The 15,917-nt window shown below is 53.4% G+C and overlaps 3 protein-coding genes across 3 annotated transcripts; 2 read left to right on the forward strand and 1 right to left on the reverse strand.

Moving 5' to 3' along the window:
* Positions 1-1,693: 1,693 nt before the first annotated feature.
* Positions 1,694-3,465, forward strand: COL26b_009110 (uncharacterized protein; the record flags this gene model as incomplete). The annotated part of the gene is made up of 2 exons (XM_053181851.1): positions 1,694-2,218; positions 2,296-3,465. 2 exons carry the CDS (start codon positions 1,694-1,696, stop codon positions 3,463-3,465), a joined length of 1,695 nt encoding a protein of 564 aa, XP_053034185.1.
* Positions 3,466-3,817: 352 nt separating this feature from the next.
* COL26b_009111 (uncharacterized protein) lies at positions 3,818-4,637 on the reverse strand (the record flags this gene model as incomplete). The annotated part of the gene is made up of 2 exons (XM_053181852.1): positions 3,818-4,254; positions 4,358-4,637. The coding sequence occupies 2 exons, from the start codon at positions 4,635-4,637 to the stop codon at positions 3,818-3,820; spliced, it is 717 nt and encodes a 238-aa protein (XP_053034186.1).
* Positions 4,638-13,000: 8,363 nt separating this feature from the next.
* Positions 13,001-13,840, forward strand: COL26b_009112 (uncharacterized protein; the record flags this gene model as incomplete). The annotated part of the gene is made up of 3 exons (XM_053181853.1): positions 13,001-13,073; positions 13,400-13,472; positions 13,579-13,840. The coding sequence occupies 3 exons, from the start codon at positions 13,001-13,003 to the stop codon at positions 13,838-13,840; spliced, it is 408 nt and encodes a 135-aa protein (XP_053034187.1).
* Positions 13,841-15,917: the final 2,077 nt, after the last annotated feature.

Consider the following 15,917-nt stretch of genomic DNA (forward strand, 5'->3'; position numbering starts at 1 on the left):
GCCCGCTCCGTTTGCTTCCAATTCGCCTCCCGCCCTCCATCACAGACCACAGCTGCTGCCGTCCGACCTCTCCGACCGCCCACCGCCCACCGCCTCCAGACCCCAGATCCCCGGCGCCATCACCACGAAGCTTCGGTGCTTCGGGGGACCCATCCGGCTTCTTCTAGAGATCCATAAGTCGCATCGCATATGCGGTGTAGAAACGTTCGGCAGCCTCTCGTTGACTTGGCCGCCTCTCACTTGCCAGCACCTGCATGAGCGACCCAGCTAGGCTGACGTCCTTGTCTTGTCCGGTCCATTCCATTGCCGTTCCGACTCATGCTTATCCTGAAAGTGCGGCACTCTCAACGGCAACGGCGACGGCAGGGACACCACCGATGGGAGAGAAACAGGAATTGTGCTGCGTGGGCAGTGAGACGTTGGGCAGTGATGGTGATGTAAGGTGGTGGTGGTGGCTGCGCCGGCCAAGGTCGTAGACAGCCAGAAAGTCAGATAGATAGCTGCTACCTGCGACAACCTACCACACGCTCAGTACCGTCACTCACCACCAGTCACCACACCTATTCCGAAGGTGCCTGACGTACAGAAAAGTCTGCATTCGTGCAAGAGCGAGGAGGGGCGGTCAGAGCTCGTCCTCTCCCCTCCGCTTCCTTCGTTATTAACCTACCACATATCCCCTCCCTTAGCTCGTGTCCTCGTCGTCTGTACCTCATCTTTCCTCCTTCTTCGTTTGCTGCGAGTTGGACGGGGATGTCGAGATGCCTCTTTTGACGCGGTGACTGCAGGAGGAACACGGACCGTCACGACACGGGCAACGAATAGGCGACCCGACACCTTGCTCTCACCAGCACCCCGAGGGAGGTGAGAGAAGGAGAAGTGCCTTTTTACAAGATACCAATCTGCGGTGCCTTTATCGCTGCCCGCACCTTCACGAAAGCTCCCTTTCATTCTCGGCTCATCCTGCTCCCACCGTCCGAACAGGCGCACTCTCCACCCCCATTCCACCAACCATTCCGACTTTTGTCTTTCTCTCGGTCTCGGCCTGTCGACCGTTCAGCCCGGCGAATCTTGCCCTCCCGTCGCCGCATACCGGACGATACCTTGCCTTACTGGAGCGACAGGGGGCCCCTTTCTCCAACGCCGCGCCGTTTTAGCGCGAATCAATCAGCACCCCTGAGGTGTTGACGAGATTACGGATCCAGCAAAGCATCCGGGAATTAAAAAAAGAAAACGCGGAAAAAAGTTCGGTCACTGCTTTCCGGAGCATCCAACGCAACGCACACGACCAACATCACGACGACACTGTCATCGGCTTCATCGACCTAACCAGTCACCGCCTCCACAAGGTAAGCTATCCCGTCCCGTATTGTCGCTGCCTGCACAAGGTGCATCTCCAGTCTGCGGCCCAAGCCCTGGGTCACGTACTGCTCTGTCGTCCGCGTCCAACAAAAAAAAAAAAAGCTAATTCCCTGGCGGAATGGAGCTGAAAAGACACATGGCCTAAACCCATCCAATTGTTTCAAAGCCTCCATTTCTTCCACTTTGACCGACCCTGCACAACCCGCTAACCTGCACCCTTTCAAATAGACCACTGTCTTTTCTTGCGAACTCCTTTGCGACCGTCACTTCGACACTTCTCTTTCGACTTCCTATCCATCTCCACGCGTACCCCTAACCGGCCACCACCGACACAATGGCTCGCATCCAGATTCCCATCGACGCCCTGACGTCCCGCCTGAACATCCAGGACCGCTTCAACAGCATGCGCTCCGGCGGCTTGACCGCCAGGTTCGCCAACCTGCGTCCCGTCGGCGAGTTCTTCGACATGAAGCGCCTCTCCAAGCCTGGCAACTTTGGCGAGGTCCAGTCGCGATGGAACTACAACCTCTCCTACTTCTCCAGCAACTACAGCGTCGTCTTCCTCATGCTCAGCATCTACGCGCTGCTCACCAACTGGCTGTTGCTGTTCGACATCATCTTCGTCGTTGCAGGCATGTTTCTCATCGGCAAGCTTGACGGCCGTGATCTCGAGATCGGTACCTTCCGCGCCTCCACCTCCCAGCTGTGGACCGGTCTCCTCGTCATCGCCATTCCCGTGGGCCTGTTCGCGTCGCCCTTCTCGACGCTGCTCTGGCTCATCGGTGCTTCTGGCGTGGTCATTCTCGGCCACGCTGCTTTTATGGACAAGCCCATCGATGAGGCTTTTTCCGGGGAGGCGGTCTAGACGGTCGGCCGCGAGCTCCCAAATTTGCGCCCCAACGGGGAAGACCATCGAGGCGCGGGCGGAGGAATCAGGGAGCAGCGCAACGGGGGCATTGGGATAGTGGAGAGAGAGTCGAGGAGCTAGACACGGACGAGAACGATTCGGATATACAAGGCGTTGGTTTGGTTTCGAGGGGCAAGCGGATCGCCAGCGACTCGCTTCGGTTTACGGGTACAGACTTGGGTGACAGGACGGGCACATCGCGGAGGGGCTACGAATATCAGTCAGAGGACGAAGACGACAGCAGCGAGGACGACGACTCTTCTGAAGACGAGTTCGAGATCGATTGGGATCAGTTTTCGCCGATGGAGCGGGAGGAGGCGTTGGTACAAACAGCACTGGCTCGCATCCGCCGTGCCCAGGAAAAGGGCAGAGCAGATGTCAAGCTCAACAAGGACGAGATGGCTGCGCTGGAGCGACACAAGAAACGCATGGCAAAGGAAGCGCGCAAGCAAGAGCGCAAACGGCGCAAGGAGAAGGAGCAACGCTACTCCATCCCGCTGTCACAATTGCAGGCACCGATTAGAAGACGGTCTCCGACTGCGGACGATGACTTGCCGCTCCACCCGTCTCCTGGCACCTTCGACGCGGTTCAAAACCGAGGCGCAATGCCTCCCGTGGGCTACTTTCCTCCCCCGAACGCTTCTCGCACACGCCACCGTTCATCAACTTCTTCCTCCCAGCGTCCTCCGTCGGGCGGCGAACCTAGGGGTTCGTCGCCATTCCAGTACGCGTACGTGGGTTCGCGCCAGGCCTCGGACAACATGTCGCCGGCGTCGTCTACATCATCAAAGTCAAAGTCGAAGGCTGCGGTCGATCCTTTCCAGTTTCAGACGGAGGGTTCCAGCGCCCAAGGCATTGTAGCTCGGCGTAACGTGTCGGGCTCAACAGATGGCAGACGGACTCCTACGGTTCCAGCTACCTCGCGCGTGACCAGGTCGCGGGCTCCACCTCCGGAGTCGGCATCATCCAGCGACAGTAGCAGCGAGGAAAGCACGGAGGAGAGCACCAGCGATGGTACCGGGAATGGCGCGCAGATCGTCGAGCCTCCGCCGCAGACAAGGCGCGGCCGGAGGGAGGCCATCGTTGTTGAAGAGGCTGCGTCCCGCGAGCCAGCGCGTGAATCGTCGCGGGGCAAGAAGTCGTCCAATCCGTCGCCATCCAAGAGGAAGCCCGTCGCGAGCAGGAAAAAGAAGAAATGAGTGTCGTCTGGCGTTGTCTTGTATGCATAATAGAGCCTTATTTCCTAATGAATCCGTCTCAACCACTTAAACAGTTGTGTTCTTCCAAGTCAATTGATGTCTAAGGTCGTAATTCGTCTCTTGATCTATACTAAGAACGTATGCATCATGCATCTATATGTAAATGCGCCCGCCAGGTCGACCCCAGAAGCATGGGACGAACCAGAATGTTAACCTTGCCCCAAACGCCCAAAATCGATATATGGATATAACCTTCCCAAAAAAAAAAAAAAAACGCAATCTGCCCTTCGTCCCAGACGAAACCTTTCATAAACCCATCATCACCAGACCCCTCTTTTTCGGAGGTGTCAATCTACACAAACATCTTGGCAATGCCGTTCACAATCCCGTCTCCCCACCCACCCTCCCTCTCGACGCTCCTGCGCTCCCACGACATGCCGCCGTCGTAGCCGCGCTCGACGTGCACGCTGCCGCCGCGCGCGCCGGCGCCGAGGCCGGTGGTGGCCATGCGCATGGCCTCGCCGACGAGGCCGACGGAGTCGCCCTGGGCGGCTTTCGCGCCGATGCCGATCATGCGCTCGATGCCGGGCGGCAGGCGCAGGCCGAAGCGCGCGAGGAGGGCGGTCAGGAAGCCGCCGGTGATGAGGGGCATGATGACGAGGGCGAGGACCTTGTAGGGGTGCTTCTTGGCGTAGTAGACGAGGTCGCGCCAGAGGCGCTTGACTTGCTTCATTGTCTTGTGGAGGAAGCCGGAGCGCGGGGAGCGCTTGTAGTAGGACGGGGAGCGGCCTGGGTTTTGCGGGTTAGTGGGTGGGATGTCTTGGATGTCGCGGGGCACACGGGGGAGGATAGCACAGAGACGTAGGGCACAGAGTACAGAGACACGACGTACCTCCGAAGCCGAAGAAGCCCGACGAGGAGCGGGAGGCGTTCGGGATGCCGAAGAAGCTGGAGCGGGACGAGTTGTGCTTCCTGTAGTGGTCGTCGCCGCCGCCGAAGATGGAGCCGACGATGCTCGGGGCGCTGTGCCGCTTGTTGCTCTTTGAGCGGGAGGACGAGTTGGAGCGCGAGCGGTGCTTGGATTTGGAGGATTTGTGGTGCGAGGAGTGCCGGCGCGAGTGGGATGACTTGTGGGAGAGGACGGACCCGTTGTCGAAGTCGAAGAAGCCCATTGTTGCGGTTTTTTCCTTGTGGTTTCTCTATCTGGAGGGTGTTGTCTAACCTGTCTAGAGGAGGGGAATTGAAGGCGGGAGGGGGGTTCTGGTTCTCGGAGCAGGGAAGATGGATGCTCGCTGCTGGGAGTAGTTCGCGGGACGGGTGCGTAGGGCTGGTGGCGGGTTTGTCGGCGTGGTTCGGTTGTGTGAGCTGGGGGAGAGGATGGAGCAGAGCAAGGTTGAAGAAGGACCAGCTTGGGATCTGTGCTGGAATGGCTTTCCTTGTGAGAGGGGTGAGGAAGGTGAGGGATGGGAGGGAAGCGAGAGCAGTGGAGGAGGGAAAGAAGTGGACGTGGAGGAAGAGAGTGTGGGTTTGTGTGTGTGAGAGAGACTGGGGGGAGAAGAGGAATCCACCACGGAGCGCGGAAAGAGAGTGAGAGAGTGAGTGACAAGATATGGATTCGGTGTAACCTGGAACACACGCCCGTTTCTTTCGTGCGCTTGTCTTTGTATCCCCCGCCCCTCTTGTGTGTGTGAGGCTGGAGAAATGGAGAATGCGACGTTGGGGCTTTTTCTTGCTCTTGCGCACGTGGGGTTTGGTTATTCTTGGATTTGAAGCTGTTTGATGATGATGAAAAGCTATGAATGGCTAGTCATGGGGGTATCTGCCTTTTCAAAGCTTTTTTTCAAGGAGGATGAATTGGGCCAAATTCGATGATACGAAAACTGGTCACCTTGGGCTTCAAGGTGAAAAAGCTTAGGTTCGAAGATCAGACGTTCTGGATTCCGTTCAAGCTAGGGGGGCCGCTTGATCGTGGAGCTCTCTGGTTTGCTTGAAGAAGTGGACGACGCAAGGTTAGAGGCCAGGACGCGCAGCGGGCAATGTGGACCCTTTTCTTCGCGATGCGAGTGTGCGTTTGCAGCCTCCGTCGTTTCCTCTCTCCTGCGTTTTCGTCTCGTCTTTTTTCGCTAGTGCCGGGGATTTTACTCTGGCGATTGTCGATGAGTGGACGGGGAGAAGTGCCGGGAGCGATGATGTGGTCTGTACCCGTATGGAATGTGGAATATGGGAGAATGTGGACGGGATGCCCTCTTTTTCTGCGGGTGTGAGAGGTGAACCGGAGGGGGGAAACCAAGATATGGCCGGGGTGTCGCTTTCTGGTAGCGAGGGTTTCTTCGATGTAGGCCTGGTCCGTTGTTGAAGAGTCCAGAACGTGGTAGGGCCAATTGAATGTGCGAATTGCGCTTTGGGTAATTAGGTTTCGCTGCAGTCGAGAGTTTTGGGGCATATACGACGTTGTGAGATGTGGTATTTTCTCTTGTTTGCCTTTTCTGATAGAAACCGGCGGTGAGAGGGAACTGGAAATCTGACTGATTGTTTTTTGCAGATTTGTGCGAGGACTACGGATTATGGGCTATGGAAAGTCTGCCTTCTGAGACATTTCGCGGAGTTTGCGACTGAGAATCGCAGATGGGACAAAAAAGAAGATGGCTGGGGATTTTCGGGGCCTTGTCTCTGATGACTGACATGAACCTCTGGGCAAAGCGCAGGCACAGGCACAGGGTCCCCCAGCTGCGTGCGATTTGCGAAAGCTCCTCCAAACTGGACTCCTCCGCAGAGCTCTGACGGGAGCTCTCTTTCGAAAGCTGCGTGCTCCGTGCACGAACTGGCCTGCGCTAGCAGATGAAAAAAAACGTGATGGAGGGTGGCGCTAGGCGGGTTCTGGGTTAGGGCGGTGGTTGATCAGTTGCGGTCTGTGGAGAAGAGGGAGGGCTGGGATCATGAGAGGTTTGTTCGCTTTTTCGTGTTGGTTGGGAGGGGCTTTTTTGGGTGGGTGGAGGGGGCCGTTTCAAAGGCTTGGCTGTTTAGCGATTTGATTTTGGAATTGGACTTCAACTCCAGAGGGACGGACGGCTTTTCGATATTGATGATGGCAGAGCTGGGATGAACTTTTATGGTGAGCACGGCTGGGTAAGTCTTCTGAACTGTGGGTGGGACGGTCAACACTCCGCAGGTTGAAGATGGGGGCCGTCAAGACTACGCAGGCAACAGAATCCGCATGCGCAGTCTTCCCAACCCTTCAAGCATAAGCATGGGAGTGGCGAATATAGCCTTCAAATGCCCTCAATAACAGACCCAGGACGAATGATTGACCATTTCCTTTGGCAGGTTGTCGATCAACGCCTTCAGCCAGCGCTGGGCCTTGAACTATGGTCCTTAACGGTAGGAAACGTGCCGGGCATATACACCCGGTCCATACCATCTCTCGGGCAACGATTCCGCTAAAGATCATAATTTCTGTTGTTTTCGAAACATACATCCAAGTATTACCCTGTGTGGTGCTTTGGCATAGCATGCGATGCATGGAGGTTCAACAGAAGGTTGGCAGACCAAGCCTAGAGGGTCTGTTTTGGACAACTCCCCTCGACGAAACAGTGAGCACTCGATCGAAAGTATTCTGTTGTGCCTTGTCTCAAAATCCAGATGCAGAATGTCTCCCTTTTATGCATGATGCGAGGAAGAGCCGTTTTGGCCTCTTAGACAAACCGGGTTGACACATGTACTCGCGCGACTGAATACTAATAGGCATCCGAGGAGCACTTCAGCAGACTCAATACTTCATGAGAAATATCTTTGCATATAGCTGGGTGGTTTTCAAACGCATCGTTCAACATGTCTCTAAAAAAAGGCTCATGTGGTTCCCAGAGGACAGTTTAAGTCGGTGTCTCTGTCAAGACCGCCTTGGGTTCCCAGGCCTCATGTCAATGTTTCTGTCGTTGACGACGTATTCATCGCAACAGCCGGCAGGCAACAACATAAAGTAGTAACTGATTGAAGTTCAGACTCACGTTGGATAGGTTTTCCGGAGTCATACATGTAGGTCTTCGCTTCCTTCATGTGCTAAATATCTACCACTATGCCAAGTCTACATGGCTTTGATCCGGTTATGAAGAACCCCACACGAGTGCCATTTGCTTGGAAGTGTTCCCCTAAGTTTTATGGCCTCGACCAGCTGGATTCACAAGGCCAAATCTCTGTGATGTGCGCAGTGTTTGCTGGGCCTGTCGATGTCCCAAAACTCATGTCATAAAAGGAAATACCTTGGGATGACGAAGAAACGCCAGAACACAGAATGTCTCGTTGATGCTTGTGCCTCCTAGTGCCGTAGGGTACCAAGACTTTATCTCAAGTCAAAAGAAGCTATGTCTTGACCTAAAGATATCTTGGACAGTGTCGCCCATTTCCGCGTAGTGGTTGTTGTCGTCCGCCCCTGCCCATTGTCATTCGTTGATTGTTGACACTCTTGAACGTTAACTGATACTTTGTTTTAGATACTTGATAACAGAAGAAGAAACAATCCCTCGGATTCCTACACCGAGGACTGCGTTTGCGATGATGACATTTTGTCCAGAGAAAGGGCTGCAACATGGATTGGCCCCATGCGGATCTTTATCACCCGCGTCCATGCTTTTATACCGTAAGATGAATGAAATCGTGCCTCGTAGTCTCATTTTGAATAAAACGTTCCCTCAATATGCATATCGCTTACTAAGTTGACGCACACTTTTGCCGGCTGATGTGTTCTAATATCATCACTATCAAGACGATAATGAAAAGGAAAAACATATGAGGAAGCGCTCCAAGATCCTCCGGCATCGGAATCTTAGTCAAGATGAGTTGCCTCAGAGTTGCCTCTATTCTCCTGTGAGGTCCGCACAATGTTGGTGTGAAAGACGTGCGTGACGTTATGTTCATTGGCGTCAAGGTTTGCCCTGTCATTCTTGTCCATGTTGCTGGAGTTGACCTCGCGAGCGGCAAATCGTCCCTGATCACTCTCGTCATCTACAAAGTATTCCCCATTATCCTCTGCTGCGCAATCTTCAAGTCACTTAAACCTCACACGACGATAGGCTCGTTTCTTCTCTTTGAACCGTCACGCCATTCAGTGTGAATACCACCCCGATCGCGAATCTTGGGCGGATGCAGGTGATATCACTAGAGTATTACCATCGCCCCAAGATCTCCAGAGTCTGACAATATAGATCTACCTAAGCTTGAGTGTCTCTCAATGCAGTCTTTTTAAGAAATATCTCAGTAGCACTGCATCCCGAGAGAAAACAAAGGTTCTTTCAATGCTTCTAAGATTCCAAATGACAAAAAGGTCAAAAGCACCATTGGCGTGACAGCGGGCGAGAGTTTCTCCTTACTGGCGCCTTGTCCTATCCACCCCTGGCTCCATCTATCACTATTCGGCGGCCTCTAACCATTCAGGTATCTCAATCAACCAATACCACTACCGCATGTCACCAAATTCTCCGAGAATAATTTCTGCCTTGTATCATTTATGCGATACTTAAGACTTATTTCTCAGCATTTAGGTGGAGGAACAGCATCCAGTATTGAATTTCATTAGGTTTTCATCATTGCATTGACGGACATCCTTCTTGTTGTTTTCCTTGGTTTCTATGTATATAAAAGTGGTTGCCATACCTTCTTTGCATGACAATCGTACTCGTGGATCCACGCATCAAAGTTCGAAGGATTTCTCGGGCCTGGATGTCAGAAATCCCCTTAAGTGAATCAGTCTAAGCCACGCATCGTGCACTCGTCGCCCTTCATTATCCCTGCTTCTGTCCACGTATTCTATCTAATGATGATAGCTCGACTGGATTCCTCACGTCGCTTGACCACAGCTCTGGCCGCCTACGAGACATAAGATAGTCGGGCAGGCTCTAATATCCCTGTATTTCATAATTCACGAGATCGACTCTCATTGTCTCTACGGAGTTGATACCTGAAATGCTGGATTAGCGACAATTTATAGGCTTCAGCATGTTCATGATCACAGAAACACTGATAGAGAACGTTGATGGCGACATCGCCCGGGAGCGCAAAGTTTCGGGTTATCGTGCTCAGCTTGTCTGTGTCGAATCATGATCGGCCGATATTGTGATAAAAGAACGATCTGCACTTCCTGTAAAGTAGATAGCAAAAGTGATCGACGAAGCTTTAGTGTGTCTACGCTTCTATCGCACTGATGTTGCATCATCTCAGCGTTGTCCGCAGCATAGGCTGTCGTGCTTCATAGAAACTCGTCTTCCGCTTTTGTAATGATTTTCTGGTTATTTCTGAGGAAGTATTCCTATGAACTCAAGACGAAGACTCTGCAGAACCAAATCTCCATTTGACGGAAGCACTCACACTCACGACGGCTAGTTTACATGGACACCTTAAAGAGCGCATTGCCCGGATGGCAAGACAGCCTTAGGGACATCTTGGTGATCTTGCTACTTTAAGACTCACTGGCTTAAGATTGTGAGTTCAGCCCAATGACTTCTTCTTTCGCATTCTCCGGTTGTCTCACTCAGAAAATAGAACGTTGAAAAAAAAAAAAAAAAACCCGTAACATCTGTCGAAGACTCGCTCGGAATAAAACTAACCGTACGGGCAACTCGCAGTACGTCTCTTTGCCTCACGGAGCCCTGGCTATACCTTGGAGAATAGCCACAAGATGATGGATGACCATGATGAAGTCACACAAGCCCGACTCTGTTCCTTGTCTCGTAGTCACTGGAACCACCGGTTCGTTGAGTACTCATAAGGCATGCATGTATACGGCGACCACCCGGAGACCATTCTTGCAGACGAATGTCACCAGGCAAAGACTGTTATGGAATTACATCTAAAGATGGACTGACTTCATCAGGCAATTCGGTCCCGGACACAATATTGGCGGCGTTTTGCGTTTTACCTCAGCTTTGACAACTGACTTCGCTCGCTGAGTACCGGGCTGACATGTTCTGATGCTACAAGAGGACCTAGACAAGTGGTAATGAAAGATGTGCTACCCCCAATCCATGATTCTCCCAGCATACTCAACGGATGCCGGAGATGACGACATAAGACCGATATGAGCTTACAATGACATTTTTGCCGTTGCCTAACATTGCAATTGTGCTATACAGCTCTGGGGAATTGTCAGTGTTAGGTATATGAACCCCGTTTTCATTGTCGTTGGAGACCTGATTTTTGAGATCGAGAAGGCTGTTTTATATCAGCATTCATGCTGTGAGATGGGATCAATTTCGCGTGATGTTTCAAGTTTAGCCCTCCAACATGCCCTTCTCGTACCAACAAAAGCTCAGCAAGAGCGAGCACAGAAGCAAGCGTTGAGTAAACAAGTCCTAGGACTGCTATCACAGTAGCGCTTTATAGTATATAAAAGTATGCTTGTAGCACAAAGACTAAATCGCACAGGCAAGTAATTCTGCGCTTCTCCTTCGCTAACGAGATTGAATAAATCGAAATGCTTCAGGAATTTATTAAAGCATACTGGGAATGTTTTATAGCAAGCAACCGAGGTGGCTTACCTGACCCTTATCCTTGCTTCGAATCACCGGTGTCTTCTCTATTCCTTACAACTGCGAATAAGTAACAGACGGTGTATCGCTAATAACTTGTGCCACGATTTGGGTTGACGCTGTGTTCTGCGTTATATACAACTTGCTGCTTAATAGCACAAGCAATTACAACGCAGGCAGATTGTCTCTCCTGAAACTCACATAACTCATAGCTAAACTCGTAGTTATATATGAACGATGTTTCCCCAAAAGCGTCATAGGGCCGAAGTGCTGTGAACGGCGGTGGTGATTGCTCGGACCGTAATTCCGACAACCAGGAACCCTTCCGAGCTATTTAAAGTCGAAGGTGCTTAGATGTGACTCTCAGACGCGAGGAGAATGTCAGTTCTTTTACAGGCGTACTGGGTGAACTCGTGTGTAGGAAAGAGTCTGACAACTCCAGCCAGTGATTACCGCCGTTCTTACTACTGGTGGCAGATTCCTACCCGTCGTCGTACTACCGGCATCATGTATCCCGAATAGTCAGCGGGAGTTGAACAAAGATAGAGCCCAGAGATAATACAGCCCATGAACCTACCCCTTGGCTCTGTACGTGGGCCGGAAGTATGCGAGTCCATCAGTTTTATTCAATGGATGTCATGAACATAACGCACCAATGATGACAAAGATTTCGATTGAAGAATAACCATACTCACAGGGCTAGGCACGGCTTCTTATATAGCTGCGATGGCGAGCTTTTCACGACATCACGATGTTCAGTAGACCAGCCGAACCCTGCTTTTCCTGTCAAGGCCAGCATACTGGAAGACATCATCACGGACCCTTGAACACAAAGGCTCAACAATACAACAGGTCCGGTCCCCTTCGGCAATCCTAAGTACACCTCTTACACCTTCAACCCATCTTTCAATCTACCAATAAAAGCCCAGCCAAATCTAAACTACCAACCAGCAGCATCAACCGGAGCTGCTCCCGCACCACCTCCTCCCCTCCGGATCCGAACCCGGTGGCGTACACCCCAAGCCGCCGAGTCCAACCCTCCAATTCCCGACCTACACAACCCTTACAGACCCATAAGAGGAATTGCAACAACCACGCCCCTAGCACATACCCGCCCTAAACAAGAACACGTCCAAAACCACCCGACCCCAGCCCTAAATCCAGAGGCGTGTCTCTATCCTCCCTCCCCCAGAAACAAAGCAGAGGCAGAGACCCGGAAAAGCGAGGCGGGGTGCGTAAGTGCTTTACCGGACGAGGGGGGAAGGGAGGGAAGATCCCGCGCCCTCGGGTCCTGCGATCCCGCATCTTCCCGAAGAGGGCCCCCTACATCCACACGACATCAAGTACACTACTACACCCCGGGAAAAAGTCACACGGTCCCCACAAAGATTACTTTGACTACATGTCAAGCTCATCGACGAAAAGAGACTTGCGAGATGCAAGATGCGGCGGACGGGAACGGGGGGGAGATGGGACGGGGTGCATGGCGTGGCCTCCACGCGGGAAGGTCAGCTAAGGCTCCAGTCCACTTAGATCTTCAGCCCAGGGCAAAACTTCTGTTCCTGAACTTCAACCTCACCCCGAAACAATTCAATCAATGCCCCCCGTGGACAACTTCCCAATCCGTCAACCTTCTTTTCCAGTAATTCAAGGCCAAGCTTTCGTGTCAGGTCCAATGTTCATCCCAAACCTGTCAAACACAGGCACAACCCGAGCCACGTGACCTACCTGCTTCCATTCAACCAATCAAATCCCACCCTTTTACTCTGCTCTCTTCCTCTAATTCCCGAACACCACCCACTTTTTTATTCCCGCCGGGGGACGGACGGCCAAGGCTCCCTCCCTCGCAATGACAGTGTCTGTGTGTGCTGCTGCTGCTCCAACTGCTGTGTCGCGCGAAATTTCGGGAGCCGCAGCGCAAAAAGCTCAACAAAACCACCACCACCTCTTCATCCCGCCAAATCACCACCACGACCACGCTCCCCCTCCTCTCCCAATCCTAATCCGACGACGACAAAATGGCCGCTATCGTCAAGGCGATCAACGCAAAGATCAGGTCTAACCCTGTGACGGACTATGTCTGCTCTACTCGTACGTGCCTTTTCCCCTCTCGAATTTTTTTCAAGGTGGAGGGTCCGCGGCCGGAGTTAGCGGGGATTATCCGCACTCAAGCTCCCCAAAGGGAGAGCATCGCAAGCTCTGGAAGCTTTAGATTGCTGTCGCGATGTGATGGGAAGCTCTGGGAAGCCCGAATAAAGCGAATTGCATCGTTTCCGGGGCTTGCGGCTGAGAGGAAGGTGTGCCGTCACCGGCCTGGAGCTCCGGCGCCGGAGGCCCGGGAAGGCTGAAGCCTGTCGCGATAGCTTCGCGGATGAGTCAAGCCGAGAATGATATAGCTAACAATACTTGATCAACAGACTTCTGGGGACCCGTCTCCAACTTTGGTATCCCTCTGGCCGCCGTCATGGACACCCAAAAGTCTCCCGACCTGTACGTTTCCCCGCCGCCGCCCGCAATCGCAATCGCGATATATGCATCCGCGAATCCGCACCCTGATAAGGAACTTTGATGTACTGATACGCACACCACACAACAGCATCTCCGGCTCCATGACCGGTGCCCTTTGCATATACTCCGCCACCTTCATGCGCTACTCTCTCGCCGTCCAGCCCAAGAACTACCTCCTCTTCCTCTGCCACTTCGTCAACGAGGGCGCCCAGCTCACCCAGGGCTACCGCTGGCTGCAGTACAACCACTGGGGCGGAAAGGAGGCTCTGAACGCCAAGAACGCCGTCGAGGGCGTCAAGGACAAGGCTGCCGCCGTCGAGGCCAAGGTCGAGAAGGCCATTGGCAAATAAGCCCTCGACATACCTTGAGAAGGGGGAAGGGAGCTTTCTTTATGATAGAGTGGGGGTCGTTCGGGGGCGTAGGATTGACGCTTCCTCGCCGTCGAGGTGGTTACCAGCTGAGGGGTGGGGGCGGCTCTCGCAACGCCCGGGAGGGATGTCACGAGTCTCGTTGACCACGAGTGCTGTGAATGAAGACGTGATAGGAGAAATCCCCGTCTGAGAGGTCATGGCTGGCCCCCACATCACCAGCTGGGGCGAGAAACGTGGGTGTTAGCTGGCGGTTTCCTGTACCATCATCACCTATGCATTGTGGACATGCCTCTTTTCGTTTTTTTTTTTCCTCCCGGGAACGGGACCCCTGATTCCCCGGGGCAAACATCCAAGGACGCGGGCCTTTTTTGTCGTTCAGTCTCCGGCCCGCTATTTCGTATGATAGAAAAAGCGAAACTGTTTCTGGGATCTCTGGCACGTGTGCCAGCTTCGAACTGTGAGAGCAAGAGACAAACATGGTCAAAAAGGTTGAGCGACAAAGTGTGTGTGAGAGAGTTTCTCTTGGCCGCGATAGCCAAGAGGTCTGGAACTTGGACGTGGAGGGTAGCAGTGACAACGGCGGTTGCAATCATGGCCAAGCGGCGGTGCTTTGATGGTGGACCGCCGCACTCGGGGCCTTGATCCGAACTATGGGAAGTCTGGAAAGGTTTCCCCGTGAGTTTCTTCGTAGTTTTTTTTTGCGCGCATCCATTGTCGGTGGTGCAGTGACAGCTGGACGGAGCGGAGCGGAGCCCTCCTATTTCGGGCGATTCGCGCTTTGTTTCAAGGGCCGGGGCCAGAGACAGGAGGTCGAGGAGGGGTTGACCAGGACTCTGGACAAACAACGAGAGAGATTCGATGAGTCAAAAATAGGTGTCGTCTCATCTCGTCCACAGGTTGCTCGAACGTGGACAGACTGAATAGTGGATGTCTCTCCGAAACTGCGAGAGCACCGACATGACCCCCACTCTCTCTGTCGATGTTGGCACCTGGGCATGATCTCGCCGGACGGCCGGCCGAGTGTAGATCCATCTCGTCCCTGGTATCCTTGGCACCGTCGCGCATGCACCGCTGGAGTCCGGCGTTATTAATCGTGGGGTGCAGGGCGGGTACGAAGACTGCTGCGTATGCCTCAAATAACCTTTGATATCCGCCGACTCGAAAGAGTCACACACGGCAGGCGATCACGCAAGGTGGCAGGGAGAAGGGGGGCGAGCAGCACCGATTTCAGGAGCTGAGGCGGCCAGGCTGAAATAAATGTCGCATAGTGTGGTGATGCTGTGGCTAATTCTCATTACCATCGACAACTCCATCGTCGTCCAGCCTCGTTGGCGGACTGGAGATACACCGTGACGCACTATGTTGCTTGCGCGCTTTGAGTGAATGGGGGCCTGGGAAACGAGATGCCGGCAGAGCCGACGTCGGAGTATCCAGATGTGGTTGGGGAGTCATCACCATGGTAGGTATGGCATGGTGGGTTTAGGTTGGTGAGCAGGCAATTTCTTTCTTTCCTTGTTGCAAATGCCGCTCGCGCTTTGATGTCGACGCGATTGGATCTAGCGAGAAAAACAGAAAACGGGGACGTCAAGGCTTCGATGGGGGGCCAAGAGTCTTGGAAACGACCCGGGACATTGGGCTTGAACTGCGCAGGATAATCTGGCCGAGTCGCCCGCAGGCTTGCAGCACAAGTGAGATCCAGAGGGCACCTTGGCGGTGTAACGAGTCGAGATGGTTGATACGGCGAGTTGCAGTTGCACCTCCAGATGCACCGGCTCAAAGCCGATGATTCAGTCTCTGGCGTGCCCGATCTCATAGGACTTGTTCCTCTTGGGGAACACGGGACACGACCCAGGCCCAGCGTGGTCCGGGGATTTCACCTCAAGAGTCAGTGGACCGGGAATAACTTTCGAGTAATATGGGGGCTGCGCGGTTTTGTTTTGACGGAGGGACCTGGGCGGTTTGGGTCCTGTGCCTGGGATGGTGCGCTTCTGGCGAGTGGCTTCATGGCTGCCGTCTTGTAGTTACATGTGGTCAGTGATGATCCAACTGGATGGAC

The sequence above is a fragment of the Colletotrichum chrysophilum genome (assembly GCF_026319265.1).
Source record: "Colletotrichum chrysophilum strain AFK26 chromosome Unknown scaffold_85, whole genome shotgun sequence".
Classification (NCBI taxonomy): domain Eukaryota; kingdom Fungi; phylum Ascomycota; class Sordariomycetes; order Glomerellales; family Glomerellaceae; genus Colletotrichum; species Colletotrichum chrysophilum.